At 45.1% G+C, this 24,807-nt stretch overlaps 1 protein-coding gene across 1 annotated transcript in view; it reads right to left on the bottom strand.

Moving 5' to 3' along the window:
• Positions 1 to 24,807, bottom strand: part of LOC117386638 (dachshund homolog 2-like) — an 88,785-nt gene that overhangs the window by 43,778 nt on the left and 20,200 nt on the right. The window contains exon 3 of the mRNA XM_055229003.1: positions 5,993 to 6,108. Within this exon, the coding sequence (XP_055084978.1) occupies positions 5,993 to 6,108 (116 nt within the window). The remainder of the gene's footprint in view (positions 1 to 5,992; positions 6,109 to 24,807) is intronic.

Consider the following 24,807-nt stretch of genomic DNA (forward strand, 5'->3'; position numbering starts at 1 on the left):
CAGATAAAACAACAAAGTACACACAAAACACACACACAAAACACACACACAAAACAGAAATGAAACATACAATTAACAACAACAATAATAATAATAATAATAATGAGGAAAAAATGGAAATAATAATAATAATAATAATAATAGTAATAATAATAATAATAATAATAGTAATAATAATAATAATAATAATAATTAGGAAAAAAATTAAATAATAATAATAATAATAATAGTAATAATAATAATAATAATAATTAGGAAAAAATTTAAATAATAATAATAATAATAATAATAGTAAAAATAATAATAATAATAATGAGGGAAAATGTAAATAATAATAATAATAATAATAATGATAATGATAATGATAATGATAATGATAATAATAATAATAATAATAATAATAATAATAATAATAGTAAATATTATTTTTAAAGATGTGTAATAATCCCAAACTATAATGGAGAGGGAGGGGAGATCTGATGCTAACAGATGCTAAAGCTAATATTGAACCTAGATACTCATTTTTCACAGGTAAAAAAAACATCCCAAAAAGACACAGACTAATATAAGACACACATGGACCCACCGCACACTGAGGGATCACACACACACACACACAACACACACACACACACACATATACAGTTTATAAAGAGCCAAATCTTTTTCTTTCACATTTTTATGCATTTTCATTTCATTTTATTTAGAACGTGTCATTTCCAAAGGGTAAACTCTGTCCTGCTCTCAGTTTAAACACATCTGAGCCCCGGCCGTGTCTCTCTGGGATTAGTTTGTTGTTAAATGCGTTTTCATAAAAAGAGCGAGTCTTTGAACGGCTCTTTGACGCGATTCGGATCCCACAAAAGAGCCGAAAGTCCCGTCATCACTTGGGCCCCGCGTGTCCATTCACTGTTTATATAAATGGACGTAGCTAACCTGCTAGCTGCCGCCGCGTTCCAAACAGGAAGTGATCACGTGCTGCACTTCCTGCTCCATCGACTCTGGCTCCGATTCAGTTTCTATTGAAAAACCGTCACCTCTCTCTCTGTAACTGCTGCTGTCAGACTCGTCATTTTCATCTTAAAATATTCGTATCAACCCGCAGATTAGCCACTATAACCGTTAGCCTCGATTAGCTTCATTTGACCGGCGCTCACTCTCAAATGTTCGTGTTTTTTTTGGGGTTTTTTTTCCGTCATAACTCTTTTTTTTGTAAATGTATTTGAAACCAAACTGGACAAACCCGTTGCATCGACCCGTTTACGTCGACGGAGGAGCGCGGACTCGTCTGTTTGGCGCTGGACGACGTTTGGCCAGAGAATTCGACCTTTAATATTTCATGCGCTCCACCTCTCTGACGGAGTGCTCACTTAGACCGCGGTGACACTTTGAATAAAACAAACACACCCATCCCTCTGTGATCTGGATTTAGAAACAGTCTCACTCTCTCGTTCTCGTTGTTCTCTACAAATGGACTCAGATTTAGCACCGAGTCGCACGCGGCGCCTCGTCACTTAAGCCTCCATTTTACACTCCGGGGCTCCGACGGCGGCCATTTTGTGTCACGTGGAGCCATTTTGAGTCATCTGAAGTGAAACGTCCCGCAGCGGTCGAGGTGCGAGCTGCGAGTTTCACCCTCAGACGTCGGACTTTTATCTCTGTGTCGTGTCTCTTTGTTGTGTCACTGCACTGTCCGGAATGTTCCGCAGTGTGGCATTAAAGCTCTGTCTCGCATTTAGTCGATTATACAAGTTTTTATGGCGAGTAAAATAAATACGTGAACGAAACCTCCGCAAATCTGACCTGTAACTGTCTGGAATCGTCGCTTCGCTCGTCTCCACGGAGATGCACGAGGCTAAGTTTAATGCCGCACTGCAGAACATTCCTACGTAAAACAGAAACGTCTCCAGTGAAGATGAGCAGATGGAAGACCCCAATTTATTAAGGAGAGAGGGAGAGAAGGAGAGAAGGAGAGAAGGAGAGAAGGAGAGAGGGAGAGAAGGAGAGAAGGAGAGAGGGAGAGAAGGAGAGAGGGAGAGAGGGAGAGAAGGAGAGAGGGAGAGAAGGAGAGAGGGAGAGAAGGAGAGAAGGAGAGAGGGAGAGAGGGAGAGAAGGAGAGAGGGAGAGAAGGAGAGAAGGAGAGAGGGAGAGAAGGAGAGAAGGAGAGAGGGAGAGAAGGAGAGAGGGAGAGAAGGAGAGAAGGAGAGAGGGAGAGAAGGAGAGAAGGAGAGAAGGAGAGAGGGAGAGAAGGAGAGAAGGAGAGAGGGAGAGAAGGAGAGAAGGAGAGAAGGAGAGAGGGAGAGAAGGAGAGAAGGAGAGAGGGAGAGAAGGAGAGAAGGAGAGAGGGAGGAGATAGTGGGAAAGAGGGAGGGAGGAGGAGTGTGAGAAAAGGCCTGGAGAGAGGAGAGAGAGAGACGAAGGGAGAGATAAAAGAGAGAAAGGGAGAAGGGCGGAGGTGGAGGAAAGGAGGAGGCGAGGAGAGAAAAAGGGAGAGAGGAGAAAGAACTGGACTGGAGAGAAAAGTGTGAGAGCGACTGTCAACACTGTGGAACATTTTAGAAAATAAACTGAAAAAATAAATAAATAAAAATACAAATAAAACAAATAATGAATGAATAAAAACATTAAGTGAATAAAAATAATAAATATAAATAAAAGAAGTTTTAGATTTAATAAAAATAAAACTCAAACATTATGAATGAAGCCGTTTCACGGTTTTAGCAGCGACACAACGAGAAGCAGAACGAACGAGGGATTCACACGTTTAATGACATGCACCTCCCACACTCCTCTCTCTCCTCTCCATCTCCATCCTCTTCTCCTCTCTCCTCCTTTTCCTCCTCCATTCTCCTCTCCTCTCCCGTCCTTTCTCCATCTCCCTCCTCTTCTCATCCCTCATCCTCTTCCTCTCCTCCAGTCCTCCCTTTCCTCTCCTCCTTCCTCCTCCACTCTCCTCTCCCGTCCTTTCTCCTCCTTTCTCCTCTTCTCCTCCTCCACTCTCCTCTCCTGTCCTTTCTCCTCCTTTCTCCTCCTCTCTCCTCTTCTCCTCCTCCTCTCTCCTCTCCTTAAACAGTAGGCCCGTTGCCGTGGCGATTATCCATTGTAAACAGATTATATCATTTAAATGTTGAAAAGTCGTCAGAATGAAACAGCATTTACCCAACGGCACAAGAAATATTTATGAACAGATTTAACATTTTGAAAAGTGTTTGTTACAAATAAAAAAATTTAAAAAATGAAAAAAAAAAAAAAAATTCAAAATTAACTAAAAGAAATAATATTTTAAATCTTTAGCAAAATTAAATTAAAAACTCCAGTAGTTCATAAGTTTAAAAAACCTCCTGAAAACGTCTGAGCCCAGAGGTCGACACACAATATGAACATTTAGATCACAGCTGGAACATTCTGTAACAGATTTTTGTTAATCGCCATGGCAACAGCGCTAATGTTTAAATTATTGTGAAATCCATGCAAATATTATTTTTTAAAAAGGGGGAAAAAAACAGCTAAACAATACAAGAAAACAATTTTAAAATATCCACAACTGTTAAATAAAAAAATAATAAATAAATAAATAAAATAAATAATAATAATAAATATAATAATAATAATAATAATAATAATAATAATAATGATAATAAATATAATAATAACAATAACAATAATAACAATAACAATAACAATAATAATAATAATAATAATAATAATAATAATAATAATAACAAGTCAATGAAATGTAAATATACCATCATATAAATTAAAAAAAAGGAAAAAAAAAAAAACTACTCAAATTCTGCCTATAAATCGCACACACACCCTCAGGGTCGACTTTACATTAATTAACTCAACATTTGCATAAAAGCAGACGACATTAAAGAGGGGGGTTATGCAAATAGAATGTTTCCTCGTGTTCTGACGTCGTTCACTCGTCAAAAACACGTCTGAAGAAGTTTTAGATCATCCGTGCATGTTTGGGTAATATAGAGATCTCTCCCGAGCCGCATTCAAACTCTGTACGAGGCTCCGCCCACAAGTCTACATCACGACAATCCTCCATAAATATACAAAAACATGACACAAACTGTACACTACGACTTCACAAACCTGGTGTGATGTGCAGTAGTTTCATTCTTTAACACCTCCTCTTTCATTTTTCCCCTCTGTCGTTTCATGTCTTTTTTTTTTAACCCTGTGATAAATGTCCGTCTGTGTTCGGCTGATGCCCCCCGTCGCCGCGGCGCCCACCAGATTGTAAACAACCCCGTCTCCTCGGTAACGGTCTCCATGGACGCCATTATGCGAGTGTGATCAGCAGCAGCACGGGACGTTTATCCCCGTCTGATTTATGTTTGAAGGAATAAACGCTTTTCACCGTAAAGTTTAAAGTTTATATTTAAATCAGTCGTATTGAGCTTGAGTCTCTATGGTTCTCATCTCATTTTGTTATAATTTAAACTTTTTAAAATCACAGAGAGAGGAGACGAGACATGATGAGAGAAGAGAGGAGGAGACAATGATGACACACACATTTACCTCCTGGAGCATCGTTTTAGAGACATATTTAAATTATAAATGTCTAAAATAAGAGATAATGATCCATGGTGTCAGAGAGTAGAACTACAGACCCTGTACAATGCTAACGTCAGAGCTAGCGGCTAACGATTTCACGTTCTTTACATGTAATAATAATAATAATAATAATAATGCCTTACACTTGTAATACTCTATACAGTCTTGTCAAAGCCTCTACACTAGAGTCATTATTCATTCATTTCACACTTGGTGATGGTCAGATACTGTTGTAGCCACAGCTGCCCTGGGGCAGACTGACAGAAGCGAGGCTGCCAATCTGCACCATCAGCCCCTCCGACCACCACCTATCATTCACGCACACACCACTTTCATACTAGGCAATGTGGGTGAAGTGTCTTGCCTAAGGACACAACGACAGAACTTGGTCCGAGCGGGACTCGATCCTCCGACCTTCGGGTTGGGACCAACACTCAACCACTGAGCCACTGTCACCCCATGTTTTGAGCTACAATTTTTAATTTCCAGGTTAGAAATGTCAATTTGTCGACTTTTGTCGACTTTTTTTTAATTTAAAATATGTCATAAATCTGAGATAAAATGAACATCTGTCCAGTCAAACCATAGACTGTTTATATAAATGTACAGAGCTAAGCTAACGCAGAATGACGTCAAAACAGGTCCGCCGTGTATCTGCGTCTATTACTGTCCGATAATCAGTGCTTGATTAGCATGCTAGCTGTGTTTAGCTCTGATTTGAATGCAAAACTCCACTGTGGTCTCTGAAAGCGGCGAAAAGCACATATAAAGTCATCACCGTCACGTTACAAACAGGAAGTGATCATGAGCGCACTTCCTGCTCAGTCGACTCTGGCTCCATTTCACTTTCTATTGAAAAGCCGTCGTCCCCTCTCTCTGTGTCAGACTCATTCTGGTCTTAAATGTTCGTATTAACCCTCTACATGATCCTGGGGTTTTTATTTCACTATTGTGTCTGTAAATCAAGATCTGAACATTAATAACAGACAAATCAGGTCCTTCTTTCCCCGTAGTCGCTCCGGTTAGCGTTAGCAACAGGTTTGATTGACAGCGTTGCTAAGTGCCCGCTCCCTGCTAAACCAGCACCGGTGTGAGCGGGAAGAGGCGTCACCTTCAACGGCCTCGCACTGGATTGGCTCTTTGGTTGCTATGATACTCGTTAGCCGCAAATTAGCCGCTATAACCGCTAGCCTCGATTAGCTTCATTCGGAGCTGAAGCTGCGGTGACGTCGCGCTCACTTAAAATGTGGGTTTAACTATATAAATTTGTGCTGCCCTTTTCTGCGTTAAATCTTATTGGTCTGTAAAATGTGGTGATGTCATCCGAAACCGACCAATCAGAAGCGGAGTTGTTTAAAGCAGGTCCGGTCGTAGCGTGTCAAGCGTAGAGGCGTGTGCGTGTGCGTGTGCGTGTGCGTCTTACCCGTGTGCGACAGCAGGTTGGGCGACAGCAGACCAGGGAGTCCCGGGTGCAGCAGGCGAGGACCGTCCTGAAGCCCCGCCCCCGAGCATCGCTTTGGGGGACGTCCCGGACGAGAGCTGAGGGAGAAGAAGAAGAGAGAGAGAGAGAGAGTCACTACGACACGCTTAAAGGAACGAGTGATGAACGAGGGCAGAAGAAAGAGTGTTTGAGCCGTTTAAACGACCAGAGCAAAGGTAAAAAAACATGTGTCTGCATTTGGTTAAAGAGACTTTAGATAAACAGGAAGTGCACGTTAGTATGATAGTTGTTGTTGTGAACCTGGGATCAGACTGTGAGCGGAGAAGAAAGAAGAAAGAGAAGAGGAGAGAAGAAAGAGGAGAAAGAGGACAGGAGAGGAGAGAGAGAACAAGAAGAGTAGAGGAGAAGAGAGAGAACAGGAGAATAAAGAGAAAGGGGAGGAGAGAGAACAGGAAAAGAGAGAGAACAGGAGAGAGGAGTAGAGAGGAGTAGAGAGGAGTAGAGAGGAGTAGAGAGGAGAGAGATCGTCTGGTGGTGCAAACAGAAGCAGCAGGAGGCGGAGACAATCACATCAGAGACACAAGTGGGAGCGTCCGCGGCGTCCGCGGCGGACCTGGACCACACGATTAATTAAAGCCCCGACGCCGCCGCGTGATTGGCTGAAACCGGCAGGTGTTTTTTTAGCGAGTGTCACGGAGCGATGGAGGAGAGACGGAGGAGAGATGGAGGAGCGGCGTCTGTTCACACCTCCACAGCAGCGGGACGCAGCGCCGCTCAAAATACACCAACTTTTGTCACGTATGGAGGAAGTGTGAGGTGAAGAGACAGACAGGCTGACCGCTGACCGCAACAACACAACAAGACGACACAAGAACACAAGAACACAACATGACAACACAACAACAACACAACAGGACAACAGCACGACAACACAACAACAACACAACATGATAACAACACACCAACTTTTGTCACGTATGGAGGAAGTATGAGGTGAAGGGACAGACAGGCTGACCACAACAACACAACACGACAACACGACAAGACGACAACACACCGGACACTGGACACGGACCCTGATTAATACAACTGAAACTCAACCACAGACTGTTTATATAAAGAGCTGACCTGCCCCCACCGCCGCGTTACAAACAGGAAGTGATCATGGAGCATTTCCTGTTCCATCAACTCTGGCGCCAATTCACTTTCTATTGAAAAACTGTTTTTATTTCACTGTTGTGTGTGTGTGTGTCTGGGCGGGTGATGGATTTGGAGCTGCCACTGTGACGATTATTTTGCAAATCGATTATTGTTTTGTTTATTTGTTTGTTTATTTGTTTGTTTGTTTATTTGTTTGTTTATTTGTTTGTTTATTCGTTTGTTTATTCGTTTGTTTATTTGTTTGTTTCGTGAAACTCTGAGAATGTGAGATTTTGGTTTGTTAAAAGGAGGGGGCTTAAGTGTGTTGCCCAAGGACACAACAACAGTATTTATCTGTGAGCTGGAATCAAACCGTCAACCTGTGGGACAGTCGCTCAACCAATGATGTTTATTATAAGAGCGGGATTTGAACCGGCAACCTTCAGATCAGTGACGCTCTACCAGCTGAGCCGCCTCCTCGGTGAAACTCCAGGTTTATAAAGATCATGTTTCCTACAAGAGCAGAGTTTTATTTCATTATTATTGTTTTGTTTTAATATGTTAAGTTTGGATGTAAATCTAAAAAAACTAAACCAGGACTAAACCAGGACTAAACCAGGACTAAACCAGGACTAAACCAGGACTAAACCAGGACTAGACCAGGACTAGACCAGGACTAGACCAGGACTAAACCAGGACTAAACCAGGACTAAACCAGGTCTAAACCAGGACTAAACCAGGACTAAACCAGGACTAGACCAGGACTAAACCAGGACTAAACCAGGACTAGACCAGGACTAAACCAGGACTAAACCAGGACTAAACCAGGTCTAAACCAGGACTAAACCAGGACTAAACCAGGACTAGACCAGGTCTGTAAAATGGACATTTTTCTTTGAGTCTATTTATTTGTTCGGGCTCATTTCCATAAACTTCACATATAAACATTAAATCTTTAGCCTGAACTAAAACCTCCTTGACTCTCTCTCCTTCTCTGTGCGTGTCTCTCTTTCTCTCCCTTTTTCTCCGTGTGTGTGTCTCTCCCTCTCTTTCTCTCCGTGTGTCTCCCTCTCGTTTCCTCCCTCTCTCTTTCTCTCCGTGTGTCTCCCTCTCTCTCCCTCCCTCCCTCTCTCTTTCTCTCCGTGTGTCTCCCTCTCTCTCTCTCCCTCTCTCTTTCTCTCCGTGTGTCTCCCTCTCTCTCCCTCCCTCCCTCTCTCTTTCTCTCCGTGTGTCTCCCTCTCTCTCCCTCCCTCTCTCTTTCTCTCCGTGTGTCTCCCTCTCTCTCCCTCCCTCTCTCTTTCTCTCCGTGTGTCTCCCTCTCTCTCCCTCCCTCTCTCTTTCTCTCCGTGTGTCTCCCTCTCTCTCCCTCCCTCTCTCTTTCTCTCCGTGTGTCTCCCTCTCTCTCTTTCTCTCCGTGTGTCTCCCTCCCTCTCTCTTTCTCTCCGTGTGTCTCCCTCCCTCTCTCTTTCTCTCCGTGTGTCTCCCTCCCTCTCTCTTTCTCTCCGTGTGTCTCTAGGTGTAAATGACTTTGGACGTCCATCTGTTCGCTCGCCCCCTGCAGAGAAATGGCCTGTATGCACCTCTCCCTCCCGCTCACGTTCTCTCTCCCTCACACTCTTTCCTCTCGCTCTTTTCGCACACACTTTCTCTCCTCTTTCACTCTTTCTCCCTCTCCTCCTCCCTCCCTCTCTCTCACTTTCTCTCCCAGTCCCTTTTTCTCCCCCCCTCCTCCTACTCACTTTCCCTTCATCTCTCTCCCTCTTTCCCCCGCTCTCACAATTTCTCTTCATATCTTTCTCTTCCTCTGCCCTCTCTCTCACCCCTCTTGCCTCCTTCTCTCGTTTTCCCTCCCACCCCCCGTCCCTCTCTCTCCCTCATTCTTTCCTCCCTCCCTCTCTCACTTTCTCTGGTTGTGTCTCTCACCCTCCCATTTTTCAATGTCCTGTTTCTCTGACACACACAGACACACTCGGTTTTTCTCTCCTCTCTCCTCCCTCTCTCCTCCCTCTCCCCTCCCTCTCTCCTCCCTCTCTCCTCCCTCTCTCCTCCCTCTCTCCTCCCTCTCTCCTCCTCTCTCGTCTTGTATTTCCATGTTTCTCTGTGTCATCTTGCTCATGTTTAATCCAGGAGGTTTGTACATCAGAGCCACAACATATAGCAAAGAGTGAGAGAGAGTGAGACCAGCCAGAACGACGAGAGTGAGCTCCGGGTCTAAAGTGTGAGAGAGAGTGAGCTCCGGGTCTAAAGTGTGTGAGAGAGTGAGCTCCAGGTCTAAAGTGTGAGAGAGTGAGCTCCAGGTCTAAAGTGTGAGAGAGTGAGCTCCAGGTCTACAGTGTGTGAGAGAGTGAGATCAGTCAGTATCATGTCACTCCAGGTCTAATGGTTTAACTGTGAGTTCATAAACACAGAGCAGACACTGGACACAGAGGGGCCCAGACTCTTTTCACCGAGGACAATGAAATGTGATGTTATACTGGTAGGACTCACATTTGCCGTAAAAAGTATTGATAATTAGTATAAGTATGATCAATAGGGCCAGTTCAACTGAGGCCTGAGGGCCAATAAAAATTGTTCTGAGGGCCGTGTTTGGCCCCCGGGCCGTAGTTTGGACACTCCTGCTGTAGATAAACCTGCTCTGTCTCTGTGCACCTCCTGTCTCCATTTAGTCAAATACTAAGAAATAGACTCAATACTCGATACTTGATACTTGATACTCGATACTCTTTCTTTATCGGCTCCTGTGTGTGGTTTTAGGCCGATAGCCAATCTGCTGAAAGGGGCAAATATCGAACAACCGATATGTGGGTCTGTCTGATTCTTTTCACATCCACATCACATCAGCACATCCACTTTTATTAAATTAACTCCACAGCAGCACAACCATCAGCCTCTCACCTCCTCCTCCTCCTCCTCCTCCTCCTCCTCCTCCTCCTCCTCACTACCCAAAATGCTCCACTGTGTTGAGAAAACACTCTGTCATCAGGAGATGTTACACTGTGGATTATAGAGGTGAGTCTGTGCGATGGAAAGAGGAGAGGGAGGAGAGGGGGAGGAGAGGAGAGGGAGGAGAGGGGGAGGAGGAGAGGGAGGAGAGACAGAGGAGAGGGGGAGGAGAGGGGGAGAGACAGAGGAGAGGGAGGAGAGGGGGAGGAGGAGAGGAGAGGGGGAGAGACAGAGGAGAGAGGGGGAGGAAGAGAGGAGAGAGACAGAGGAGAGGGAGGAGAGGGAGGAGAGGGGGAGGAGGAGAGGGAGGAGAGGGGGAGGAGAGGGAGGAGAGGGAGGAGAGGGGGGGAGAGGGGGAGAGGGAGGAGAGGGGGAGGAGGAGAGGAGAGGGAGGAGAGGGGGAGGAGAGGGAGGAGAGGGGGAGAGACAGAGGAGAGGGGGAGAGATAGAGGAAAGAAGGGTAGAATGAAGGAGAGGGGGAGAGCGGGAGGGGACAGAGAAGGAGAGAGGGGAGGGACAGAAGGAGAGAAGGGAGGGGTAGAATGAGGGAGGAGAGGGAGGGAGGGGGAGGGTCTGTGGTGATGACAGTGAGCGCATTGTCCCAGAGTCAGTGGAGCAGAGGACGCACATGTCCCACTGAGACAGGAACAAAATTAAACTACAGCGTCCAGAGAGAGACAAGAGAGTCCAGAGAGAGACAAGAGAGTCCAGAGAGTCCACAGAGAGTCCACAGAGAGTCCACAGAGAGAGTCCACAGAGAGAGTCCACAGAGAGAGTCCAGAGAGAGTCCATAGAGAGTCCACAGAGAGTCCAGAGAGAGACAAGAGAGTCCACAGAGGGTCCACAGAGAGTCCAGAGAGAGTCCAGAGAGAGAGTCCACAGAGAGTCCAGAGAGAGACAAGAGAGTCCAGAGAGAGACAAGAGAGTCCAGAGAGAGAGTCCAGAGAGTCCACAGAGAGTCCAGAGAGAGTCCAGAGAGAGTCCACAGAGAGTCCACAGAGAGTCCAGAGAGAGTCCAGAGAGAGACAAGAGAGTCCACATAGAGAGTCCAGAGAGAGTCCAGAGAGAGAGTCCACAGAGAGTCCAGAGAGAGACAAGAGAGTCCAGAGAGAGACAAGAGAGTCCAGAGAGAGAGTAGAGAGAGTCCGCAGAGAGTCCAGAGAGAGTCCAGAGAGAGTCCACAGAGAGTCCACAGAGAGTCCACAGAGAGTCCACAGAGAGAGTCCACAGAGAGAGTCCAGAGAGAGTCCATAGAGAGTCCACAGAGAGTCCAGAGAGAGACAAGAGAGTCCACAGAGGGTCCACAGAGAGTCCAGAGAGAGTCCAGAGAGAGAGTCCACAGAGAGTCCAGAGAGAGACAAGAGAGTCCAGAGAGAGACAAGAGAGTCCAGAGAGAGAGTCCAGAGAGTCCACAGAGAGTCCAGAGAGAGTCCAGAGAGAGTCCACAGAGAGTCCACAGAGAGTCCACAGAGAGTCCAGAGAGAGTCCAGAGAGAGACAAGAGAGTCCACATAGAGAGTCCAGAGAGAGTCCAGAGAGAGAGTCCACAGAGAGTCCAGAGAGAGACAAGAGAGTCCAGAGAGAGACAAGAGAGTCCAGAGAGAGAGTAGAGAGAGTCCGCAGAGAGTCCAGAGAGAGTCCAGAGAGAGTCCACAGAGAGTCCACAGAGAGTCCACAGAGAGTCCAGAGAGAGTCCAGAGAGAGACAAGAGAGTCCACATAGAGAGTCCAGAGAGAGTCCAGAGAGAGTCCAGAGAGACAAGAGAGTCCACAGAGAGTCCAGAGAGAGACAAGAGAGTCCACAGAGAGAGTCCACAGAGAGTCCAGAGAGAGTCCACAGAGAGTCCACAGAGAGTCCAGAGAGAGAGTCCACAGAGAGAGTCCAGAGAGAGAGTCCACAGAGAGTCCAGAGAGAGAGTCCAGAGAGAGAGTCCACAGAGAGTCCACAGAGAGTCCACAGAGAGTCCACAGAGAGTCCAGGGCATTTTGAAAAAAACTTATGATCCAAGTATTTTAAAAACACTAATGACGATGTGACATATTTGTCTCAAACGACAGCCAACAGTTTATCCAGTCCCTCTCTGAACAGGACCATGAACTCTCTTTTGTGTCTCCATGGCAACTGCTGAACATTCCACCATAGACATCCATGTAGAACAGCCCCAGTGCAGTAGATTAAACTCACGATTTACATCTATAAACACCAAAATATACAAACTCAAGCTCTCTCACTCTGTTTCTGCTGTTGTCCCGTATTAATCTTTATAATCGAAATAAAACGATTAATCGACTGTGTCAACTACCAACCGATTAATCGACTTAATTCAAAGTCCCACAGCCTAAACACAAAATACAGCAGGTGAAGTGTCTGGCCCGAGCGAAACCTCAGACCTGAGATCTGTCGCCATGGAGATGTTACAGCTTTGCCTGAATGTTCCACAGTGCGGCATTAAACGTGTCCGTCGCCCGTGTCGTCGCCCACGCGGCGGTCTGCGGTGCTGTGGTCATGTGCTCGACTCTGAGGAGACGGATGAGGTTAATGACACACCGTGGAACATTCCAGGCCAAACGTCGTCTCCATGGAAACAGACGCAGAGTTAACATGGAGTTTACCTGAGAGTGACGGATTCAAAATGTCCGACTGCTGTGGTTTATTTTTTTATTTTTTTATTTTTTGGTTCTCGTTCTCGGTCAGACCGGGTCCCACTGGGAGAGACTCGAGTCTGAGGCGTAAAAAACCTCCTGGAGTGAGAGTGTACGTGTGAAGAGAGAGAGAACGAGGGAGGAAGGAGGGGAGGAGAGAGGGAGCGAGAGATGCGAACATAGAGGAAAGAAGGGAGACGAGAAGAGAAAGATAAGGTGAAAGAGGGAAGAAAAGTGCGGGAGGGAGATGGAAGAAGAAGAAGAAGAAGAAGAGAGAGAATGAGGGAGGAAGGAGGGGAGGAGGAAAGGAGAGAGGAGGGAAGGAGCGAGGGAGTGAGAGATGGGAACATAGAGGAAAGAAGGGAGACGAGGAGAGAAAGATAAGGTGAGAGAGGGAGGAAAAGTGTGGGAGGGACATGGAAGAAGAAGAAGAAGAGAGAGAGGGGGGCAATGAAAGAGAAAGAGAGAGAGATGGTGAGAAACGGTGGGAGGGAGAGAAACATAAAGCGAGAGAAAGGCAGGGAGAGGTAAGGCGAGAAAGGGCGATACAGAAATAAAGAGAGAAAGGGATGAAGAGAGGAGGAGGAGGTATGGAGAAAGAAAGGGAGACAGAGAGAGACATAAAGTGAGAGAGGGGGAGAGAGATACAGAGAGAACGGGTGGGAGAGAAGGGAGAGAAATATAGAGAGAGAACACGAGGGAGGAAGGAGGGAAGAAGAGAGGGGGAGCAAGAACTAGAAGAACTAGAGGAAAGAAGGGAGAAGGGGAGAGAAAGATAAGGTGAGAAATGGAGGGAAAGTGGAGGAACAAGAGAGAAATAAGAGAGAGTGAGAGGGAGGGAAAGATAAAGTGAGAGAGAGGTGAGAAAAGGAGATACAGAAATGCAGAGAGAGAGAGGGATGAAGAGAGGAGGAGGGGGTATGGAGAAAAAAGGGAGATAGAGATAAAGTGAGAAAGGTAAGGAGAGAAATACAGAGAGAGATAGAGAGAGAGGTGAAGAGAAAAGGGGTATGGAGAAAGGAGGGGTAGAGAGGTGAAAGATGAAGGGATGAGAGAGAGAGAGAGAGAGAGAGAGAGAGAGAGAGAGAGAGAGAGAGAGAGAGGTACAATCAGACAAACTGAGCATGAACTGAACATGAGACGGACACGGCTCCAGTGAACTCTGATTCACCTCAAACACACACGCACACACACACCTCACACACACGCACACACACACGCACACCTCACACACACACCTCACACACACACACACCTCACACACACGCACACGCATACACACACCTCACACACACGCATACACACATACACACACACACCTCACACACACACACACACCTCACACACACACGCACACAAACGTTCTCCTCCTCTAATGGAATCGCACAAACCAAAATAATTTACAAATACTTTTTTACAATCGCTGCATTTTTCATTCACAAAACACAACTTCAACTCGGACGGAGCAGGAGGGGGCGGAGTCCTGCACAACGACCGACAACCGCCGACACAACGCCATCAGTGAGAACAGAACCAGGACAGAAGCTAAATGTTACGCCGGAGTCCACGGAACAGGAAGTGCACACATGATCACTTCCTGTTTGGAGCACATATGCTGCTCCATTGTGACTGTCATTCCACAGTTTCAGTCATCTGCCAAATCCGCGTCACTCATGCTAGTCGTTAGCGTGACCACATTTTAATTATTAATAGAAATGTTTTAAACTGTTCTGTCAGCTGAAACGTTAGCTGAAACGTTAGCTCGCCGTTCAGGTCAGTCAAATGTAGTTCGCAAAGAAAGTTTCATAATATATTTACCAAAAAAAATACAATAAAAAAACAAAAATGCTAACTACAAAACACGTTAAAATAAGTGAGTTAGCTCCATGTTTCTGTTTCTCATGTTCGCTATGGCGCTTTAACAGTTAAATGTGGTGTTAAACTAATAAAATTTAAATAAAAAACTTGCTAATAGCATTTTACGTGTATTTTGTCCCTGTAGGTGTTGCCGTAGTAAGTGGCGCAAATTGGGAATCAATCAACACTGGCCATTTAACTAGCAAGAAAAATCCAACGTACACGCTAACCTAGCTTAAATTATAAACATGTGCGTTTCAAAAGCTCTTCACGTCAGGTCACAGTCCACAGGAAATACATCTACTTCCTCAGGGTCAAAGGTCGCCCTGCAACCTGCTCCGTTTAACCACTTCATCAAACTACGGCAAATAAATTAACGACATGAGGCGTTAGCGTTAGCAGCAAGAAGAATTAGCTTCCATTTAAGGCTGTGGGGAGGTCAAAGGTCAGGGTTTGGAAGTGGGTCAGGATGGACGCCGGGGTGAATTATGATCATGTGGAAATGTTGAATATAAAATGTACAAAAATATAAATATACATAAAAAATAAATTGATTAAAAAAGAGTTTGTGCCAGGTCCAAACCGAGATAAACGAGAGAGTCGCTTCAGGAAGGGCATCCAGCTTAATGAGAAATGTCAATAAACAAACAAGAACAAGGACAGCTGAAAATATTCCATCTTTTGAATAGTCTTAAGTCCTCAAAATGGCGCCTTCAACCCCCCTACTGACCGAAAACAACTTCAAAATCATCAAGTTTATATGTTTAAAATGGTTTAAGTCCTCAAAATGGCGCCTTCAAGCCCCATTACTGACCTAAAGGAAGAAATTTCAAGATAATAACTATATCTTTTGAATGGTAAAAGTCCTCAAAATGGCGGCGTGAAGCTCTATCGTTGACCTAAATGGAACAACTTCAAAATCATAAGTGTATTTTTTTTTTTTCTCCGAATGGTAAAAGTCCTCAAAATGGCGGCGTCAAGCCCCAGAACATTTCAAGAAATTTCAAGATAATAAATATATCTTTTCAATGTTTAAAGTCCTCAAAATGGCGCCGTGAAGCTCCATTACTGACCTAAAGGAAGAAATTTCAAGATAATAACTATATCTTTTGAAGGGTAAAAGTCCTCAAAATGGCGCCATCAAGCCCCCCACTGACCAAAAGGGAACAACTTCAAAATCATTAGTGTATATTTTTTTTATGGTAAAAGTCCTCAAAATGGCGCCTTCAAGCCCTATCGCTGACCTATAATAACTATATCTTTTCAATGTTTAAAGTCCTCAAAATGGCGCCGTGAATCTCTCTCGCTGACCAAAATGGAACAACTTCAAAATCATAAGTGTATTCTTTCTTTTTTTAATGTTTAAAGTCCTCAAAATGGCGCCTTCAAGCCTTGCCACTATCCTAAAACCAATTATACTTCAAGATAGTTACTGTATATCTTTTTAATAGTAAAAGTCCTCAAAATGGCGCCCTCAAGCCTTGGCACTAACATAAAAGCAACTACTTCAACATAATAAGTGTATATCTTTTGAAGGGTAAAAGTCCTCAAAATGGCGCCTTCAAGCCCATATCGCTGACCTATAATAACTATATCTTTTCAGTGTTTAAAGTCCTCAAAATGGCGGTGTGAAGCTCTATCTCTGACCAAAATGGAACAACTTCAAAATCGTAAGTGTATTTTTTTTTTCCAAATGGTTAAAGTCCTCAAAATGGCGCCTTCAAGCCCCATTACTGACCTAAAGGAAGAAATTTCAGGATAATAACTATATCTTTTCAATGTTTAAAGTCCTCAAAATGGCGCCGTGAAGCTCCATCTCTGACCTAAAGGGAACAACTTCAAAATCATAAGTGTATTCTTTTTTTTCTAATGGTTTAAGTCCTCAAAATGGCGCCTTCAAGCTTTGCCACTATCCTAAAACCAATTATACTTCAAGATAGTTACTGTATATCTTTTTAATACTAAAAGTCCTCAAAATGGCGCCCTCAAGCCTTGGCACTAACATAAAAGCAACTACTTCAAGATAATAAGTGTATAGTTTTTCAATGTTTAAAGTCCTCAAAATGGCGCCGTGAATCTCTCTCGCTGACCAAAATGGAACAACTTCAAAATCATAAATGTATTCTTTTTTTTCTAATAGTTTAAGTCCTCAAAATGGCGCCGTGAAGCCCTACCGCTGACCTAAGGGGAACAACTTCAACATAATTTCTATTTTGCTGCAGGAATTAGCTTCTATTTATGGCCACGCGTGTGAAGGTCAAAGTTGAGGTTTGAAAGTGGGCCAGGCCCGGTATAATAAATGACCAGTGTATATTGTGTAAATGTTGAATATGGGAGGGTGATCTTTTGTTCTTGGGGCAGCGGAGGGGGGCAGTGACGAGGATTAATGCCCGACATATGGCAACCCAACGGGAGCGGGTCCATTAGCGCCAACAAAGAAGTCCGGTAATGAGACAAGTGTATCGCATGACTGTTTTGGTCAAACTCAAGCGTCCAAAACGTGTCCAGTGCAGCGAGTGGACGAGACGCCGCGTGTGTTTGACCCAGAAGAGAATCGAAATGTTTATAACGAGAAAGGAAAGTGCGTTAGAGAGAAGTCGAGGTTTATACAGGGAGTTTGAAAGTGACTTTGACGTAGTTTGGACGCGATAATTTGAATTTTATAACATGGAAAAGATGAATAATGTGTTTTATACTTGTTCTGATAAACTCAACATCAGGATGAACAGACTCAGGAGTCGTTTCTGTCCGTTTGTAGTATCGATACTTGTGAAATACTAGTTAGAATATCAATTAGTGTCTGATTTTAACGGCTCATTTCACTAAAACATAATGATCATAGTTACACTTTGGGACGGAGATGATCCAGATCCTAAAACGACCACATTAGTCCCACTTTAGTCTTGGTTAAATTCTGGTTTAGTCCCAGTTTAGTCTCGGTTTAGTTCCTGTTTAGTCCTTGTCTGGTCCTGGTTTAATTCTGGTTCAGTCCTGGTTCAGTCCTGTTTTAGTCCTGGTCTAGTCCTGATTCAGTCCTGGTCTAGTCCTGGTCTAGTCCTGGTTTAGTTCTGGTTTAGTCCTGGTTCAGTCCTGGTTTAGTCCCGGTCTAGTCCCGGTCTAGTCCTGGTTCAGTCCTGTTTTAGTCCTGTTTTAGTCCTGGTTTAGTCCTGGTCTAGTCCTGGTTTAGTCCTGGTTCAGTCCCGGTTCAGTCCCGGTCTAGTCCTGGTCTAGTCCCGTTTTAGTCCCGGTCTAGTCCTGGTCTAGTCCTGGTTCTAGTCCTGGTTTAGTTCTGGTTTAGTTCTGGTTCAGTCCTGGTTCAGTCCTGGTTCAGTCCCAGTCTAGTCCCGATCTAGTCCTGGTTCAGTCCTGGTTTAGTCCTTGTTTAGTCCTGGTTCTAAATCCTTCCTGTTTTCTCTGTTTTCTCTTTTTTAAGTTCATAATGTGACTTCCTGGTTGAAACGAGGTGCAGATGTGTCGGAGGTCGAGGTCGTGTCTGTTACCGAGCGACCAGACGGTAAACACAAACGCCAAAACTATAAGAGCTGCGGACGTTTAGCCGCAAACGTCAGCGTCTGGAGGAATAAACAAACCGCACTGGAACCGGTCCAGTTTCATGTTTACAAATGATATTTTTATGTTAAATAATATAAACGCCGTAAGTGTCGCTGTGATTTACCTCCGTCCATAAATATCCCGTCCTCTCTGCGCCGCCGTCCCACCTTGAAGCCGGGCCCGTCCTGTTTCCATGACGACGGCTGATCGATCCCTGTCAGTTCATGGTCAGCGGCGTAAAAACAGAGGAGCGGAGGCTGACGGCTAACGGGCTAACGCCGACAACAAAGGGTAAATGTCCGTAATCGCTAACGCCAAACGCTAACGGCTGACGGCCCCCGGTGACATCGCGATTTAGAGCTTGCGTTTGCCCGGGGTCAAAAGGTCAAACTCACAGCGCAGCGCATCACCGGGCCTGTCCCAGACCAGACCTGAGACTCAAACGCTCGGAAATCTACGACGTGCACCGGGTGAGGGCTGCGGTCAGATGACATCACAGCGTTCTATTGGCTCGTAAGAAATATTTAAATACGTAAAATGAATATTATTAAAAAGGAGGTATTTTAGCATTTTTGATTTCACTATTGTGTCTCTAAGTCAAAATATGAACATTAATAAAAGACAAATCAGGAGGTCGCTGCTGTTAGCAACAGGTTTGATTGACAGCGTTGCTAAGCGCCCGCTCCCTGTTAAACCAGAGGTGTGAGCGGGAAGAGGCGTTACCTTCAACAGTCCTGGTTTAGTCCTGGTTTAGTCCACGTTTAGTCCACGTTTAGTCCATGTTTAGTCCTGGTTTAGTCCTGGTTTAGTCCTGGTTTAGTCCTGGTTTAGTCCACGTTTAGTCCATGTTTAGTCCTGGTTTAGTCCTGGTTTAGTCCTGGTTTAGTCCACTTATATTTCACGTTCAGTTCCGGTTGAGTCCACGTTTAGTCCTGATTTACTCCACGTTCAGTCCACGTTTAGTCCACGTTTAGTCCACGTTTAGTCCACGTTCAGTCCACGTTTAGTCCACGTTTAGTCCACATTTAGTCCTGATTTAGTCCACGTTTAGTCCACGTTTAGTCCTGATTTAGTCCACGTTTAGTCCACGTTTAGTCCACGTTTAGTCCACGTTTAGTCCACGTTTAGTCCACGTTCAGTCCTGGTTTAGTCCACGTTTAGTCCTGATTTAGTCCATGTTCAGTCCATGTTTAGTCCACATTTAGTCCTGATTTAGTCCATGTTCAGTCCACGTTTAGTCCACGTTTAGTCCTGATTTAGTCCTGATTTAGTCCACGTTCCGTCCACGTTTAGTCCACGTTCCGTCCTGATTTAGTCCTGGTTTAGTCCACATTTAGTCCATGTTCAGTCCTGATTTAGTCCACGTTCAGTCCTGGTTTAGTCCACGTTTAGTCCACGTTCAGTCCTGGTTTAGTCCACGTTTAGTCCACATTTAGTCCATGTTCAGTCCTGGTTTAGTCCACGTTTAGTCCACGTTCAGTCCTGGTTTAGTCCACGTTTAGTCCTGATTTAGTCCATGTTCAGTCCACGTTTAGTCCACATTTAGTCCTGATTTAGTCCATGTTCAGTCCACGTTTAGTCCACATTTAGTCCTGATTTAGTCCATGTTCAGTCCACGTTTAGTCCACGTTTAGTCCTGATTTAGTCCATGTTCCGTCCTGATTTAGTCCTGGTTTAGTCCACATTTAGTCCACATTTAGTCCATGTTCAGTCCTGGTTTAGTCCACGTTTAGTCCACGTTCAGTCCTGGTTTAGTCCACGTTTAGTCCACGTTCAGTCCTGGTTTAGTCCACGTTTAGTCCACATTTAGTCCATGTTCAGTCCTGGTTTAGTCCACATTTAGTTCTGGTTTAGTCCACGTTCAGTCCTGGTTTAGTCCACGTTTAGTTCACGTTTAGTCCACGTTCAGTCCTGGTTTAGTCCACGTTTAGTCCACGTTTAGTCCACATTTAGTCCATGTTCAGTCCTGGTTTAGTCCACGTTTAGTCCACGTTCAGTCCTGGTTTAGTCCACGTTTAGTCCACATTTAGTCCATGTTCAGTCCTGGTTTAGTCCACATTTAGTTCTGGTTTAGTCCACGTTCAGTCCTGGTTTAGTCCACGTTTAGTTCACGTTTAGTCCACGTTCAGTCCTGGTTTAGTCCACGTTTAGTCCACGTTTAGTCCACATTTAGTCCATGTTCAGTCCTGGTTTAGTCCACGTTTGACACATTCGACTCAAGCCGATCACTGTGGGTGACGTCTCACTCCCTCGTCACAACTTTACAGTCTGTAGTTGGGACAGTGCTCTGAAGGGGGAGAGACTCAGCGCCGAGAGCAAAGAGAGGAGAAAAAAAAACGTGTTATTACGTCGTTTTCGGTACATTTTCAAAACAATAAAAGTAATTAAACGTCACGTGCGGTTAATACCTCACAGAACTAAACCGTCGTAGCATGCTAGCGTCGCGCGTTTACGATAATGCTATGCTAGTGGGCGGGGCTTGCGTTCGACCTTTCACAGATCACCTCCCGTGTTATTTACTAAACATACTTCATGATTTGGGCTGAAGGTTCGGACGTGCGATTTTTCCCCATATCTGTTGACGTTTTATGAAGTCATTTTCTGCTCCAGTGTCACTGCTGTCTGCGATACATCCATCTCTCTTTGCCCTCTCCACATTTTAAAAGATGACACCTCCCCAGCCTCCTATCTCCTCCCCTTCTCTCCTTCCCTAATCCCTCGCTCGTCTCCTCCCTCCTCATAAATCCTGTCACTCGGACTCTGCCTCGTATCATTCTTTGTTTGTGACTTTATTTGATGTTTGGAGGAAAAAGACGATCTATTCTTCTTAAGGAGGAGAGATGGAGGGATGGAGAGATGGAGGGATGAGAGATGGAGGGATGGAGGGAGGAGGTGGATGTAAAGACTTGACGGGTGAGGAATCATCGTGAGGACTTGGGATTGTTATCAGGAAAATCCAGCCTTATTTGTTTATGTTTTTTTATTGACAAAATCAGAGCAAAATCTATAAATTCTTTTAGATAAATATTGTTTGTTTTTGTTTTTTTCCCCCCATTGTTGATTCTGCAGAAACAAACATCTCAGAAAGAGTTAAAAAAAAAAAAAAAAGAAAAAAAAAAAAAAAGATAGGAGGCTAGGACAGGTGTCTCTGATTGGTTAATCCACCTGTCAATCACACCCAGCTCAAACCGGGGAGGCGGGACATGAGTCAAACGCTCGAGTCAGAGGAGCAGAGGAGGCGAGAGGAGGAGCAGAGGAGGTGAGAGGAGGAGCAGAGGAGGTGAGAGGAGGAGCAGAGGAGACGTGGAGACAAAAAGAGGAGCAGAGGAGACGAGAAGAGGAGCAGAGGAGACGAAAAGAGGAGCAGAGGAGACGAGAAGAGGAGAAGAGGAGACGAGAAGAGGAGCAGAGGAGAAGAGGAGACGAGAAGAGGAGCAGAGGAGAAGAGGAGACGAGAAGAGGAGCAGAGGAGAAGAGGAGACGAGAAGAGGAGCAGAGGAGAAGAGGAGATGAGAGGAGGAGCAGAGGAGGTGAGAGGAGGAGCAGAGGAGATGAGAAGAGGAGCAGAGGAGGCGAGAAGAGGAGCAGAGGAGGCGAGAGGAGGAGCAGAGGAGGCGAGAGGAGGAGCAGAGGAGGCGTGAGGAGGAGCAGAGGAGGCGAGAAGAGGATCAGAGGAGCAGAGGAGACGAGAGGAGGAGCAGAGGAGACGAAAAGAGAAGCAGAGGAGCAGAGGAGACGAGAAGAGGAGACAAGAAGAGGAGCAGAGGAGACGAGAAGAGGAGCAGAGGAGACGAGAAGAGGAGACGAGAAGAGGAGCAGGGGAGACGAAAAGAGGAGCAGAGGAGACGTGGAGACAAAAAGAGGAGCAGAGGAGACGAGAAGAGGAGAAGAGGAGCAGAGGAGAAGAGGAGACGAGAAGAGGAGCAGAGGAGACGAGAAGAGGAGCAGAGGAGCAGAGGAGGCGAGAGGAGGAGCAGAGGGTCAGAGGAGCAGAGGAGGAACTATTGTACCCACAGAAGTAAATCTAAAGTTTTCGATATCGATATCGGCCGATATCATACAGATCTTTCAATATCAGTATCAGCCAATATCGAAACTCAACACCAATATTTGAAAACGATATTTTTTCACACTGCCAGTTTCTGTGTGAACGTTTTTAAACTTGTTTTAAATTTTTTTTTTTAATGTTCCAAATAAACACATTCACATTATTATAAAGTGAAATGTGGATTTGTGAAATAAAATCGTGGACTTTAAAAAATCTAAAATCGGTATCGGTGAATATCGGTCCTGGGCCACAGCATCAGGCCAAACAAACAGACAAAGTATCGGCACAAAATCCATGTGTCCAAACGGAGCAGCTCAGTCGTCGTTAGCGTCGCTCGTCGTTCCCGGAGCGAGCGGCGCCGGAGCAGACAGACAAATGCTCTTCCTCCGTTTTGATTGGTCAGATGAATGGCTCTATCGCTTCCTCGCGTCGCTCTGTCGTTTCGCTCTGTCGCTTTTTTTCAGCCGCAGAAGAAGAAAAATCTGGGTTTATTTGGTCAATAAAGGCGCTCGGAGGTGGCGCGCGGGAGCCAATCACACGTATCGATTGTTAAAGGGAAGTAGAGCGGCATAATAAAGGAGAAGTGCTTCGTGTTGGCGCTGATCGCTCTGGAAACATCGATTTGACGGATGGCACCTCCGTACCCACAATGCACCGGGGCTCAGGCTCGGGCCTTATTTTAGTAAATGTCTGACGTGTAAAAGAGACGGACGCCGGAGAAGGAAACATCCGGAAAACTGTGAGAGCGGACGACACGGAATATGTTCAACTGAGAGGAGGAAGTACATGAGGAAGTACGAGAGGAAGTATGAGAGGAAGTACAAGGGAGGAAGTAGGAGAGGAAGTAGGAGAGGAAGTACAAGAGAGGAAGTGTGAGATGAAGTACACAAGTATGACAGAGAGTATGAGGAAGTACGAGAGGGAGTACACGAGGAAGTACAAGAGGAAGTACGAGAGAGGAAGTAGGAGAGGAAGTACGAGAAAGGAAGTACGAAAGGAAGTACGAGAGAGGAAGTAGGAGAGGAAGTACGACAGGAAGTATGAGAGAGGAAGTACGAGAGGAAGTACGAGGGAGGAAGTACAAGAGGAAGTACGAGAGGAAGTACGAGGGAGGAAGTACGACAGGAAGTACGAGAGAGGAAGTATGAGAGGAAGTACGAGAGAGGAAGTACGAGAGGAAGTACGAGGGAGGAAGTACGACAGGAAGTATGAGAGGAAGTACATGAGTGAAAGTACGAGAGAGAGTAAGAGAAACTACGAGAGGAAGTACAAAAGAAAGTAGTATTATGGGATACTACTACTGTTACTACTGCTACCACCGCTACTGCTAGTACTACTCTTAGTCTGTCTACATCTTTAAAGCTCAAAACGCTCTGTTCCACCTGGTGATGTCAGTGGGAGTTTTCACATTAACGGCTCCTTTTCCCTTTAGTTCAGTTGTAGATTGTCAGTTGTTCCAGGACTGAAATGATCCAGATGATTCTAGTGAAGGTGGAGTTTAAAAACACAGTGGAGCACTTCCTGTATCACCACATGATGACATCACAAGGTGGAACAGAGTGTTTTCAGTTTGAGAGAAGAACTCAGTCTAAATCTGCAGGTTTGTGTTAAACATGTGAGAATGAAACAAAACAAACACAGCGACACTAAGTAGATTTAAACATAACGCACAAAAACACGTCGCTAGCGTTGGCGTGTAACGTAGCCGTGTTAGCATGATCGCGCCTCTGATAATATCACATATCTGGTGCGTCTCTGATCTGTGTCTCTCCAGAGGAACAGGTGTGCGCTCCGACCCCAGACAAAAACACTCCTGCATTTTTAACCAGCGCCATTAAATATTAAACACGCCACACTGAGCTAGCGCTAACACACACCCGCGCCAACGCCAACACGCACTCGCTAACCGCCATCGCAAGCGCTGAGCAGACAACTTCTCCAGGTCGATGGGCTAACGCGGCTAACAGCGTCATTAGCTTAGCCGGTGGGCACGTCCCGCGCACGTCCCGCTCACGTGTTAGCGTTTAAGAGCTAGAGCTAAAACAGACGCTCGTCCTCTTTTCTTCTTCTTCTCCTCCCTCTCCCCGCTGCACTCCATCCCCCCTTTCTCCATCTGTCCCCTCGTTTTTCTCTCTCCCTCTTTTTTTGTATCCGTCTTCATCCTCCTCTCGGCCAAACATACATTTGGTTTTACAGTTTTACAGTTTTATGATCGAAAACATTTACAGTCAGAAGTTTGTTCAGGGGCCACACTTTGATTTGAAAATATAAAAAATAAATGAATAAAAATAAATGAATAAAAATAAAATGAATAAAAATATTATTAAAGAGTTTAGTATTTTTGTTTACTGCATATTTCCATTTCTCATACTTCATATATTTGATGTTTTCTGTGTGTAGTAAACTGTAGTAAAAGAAAAAAAAAACATCTCTCCCTCCCTCTCTCTCTCCCCCTCCTCTTCTCTCTCTCTCTGTCTCTATCCCTCCCTCTCTCTCCATCTCTAGCTCCTTCTCTCTGTCCCACCCCTTCTCTTTTCTTCTCTCTCTTTCTCTCCTCTCTCTCTCTCTGTCTTTTACAGAGATGGGGGGATTTCAGGGTGGGGGTTTGGCTTTGCT

The sequence above is a fragment of the Periophthalmus magnuspinnatus genome, chromosome 18, assembly GCF_009829125.3.
Source record: "Periophthalmus magnuspinnatus isolate fPerMag1 chromosome 18, fPerMag1.2.pri, whole genome shotgun sequence".
Lineage (NCBI taxonomy): Eukaryota > Metazoa > Chordata > Actinopteri > Gobiiformes > Gobiidae > Periophthalmus > Periophthalmus magnuspinnatus.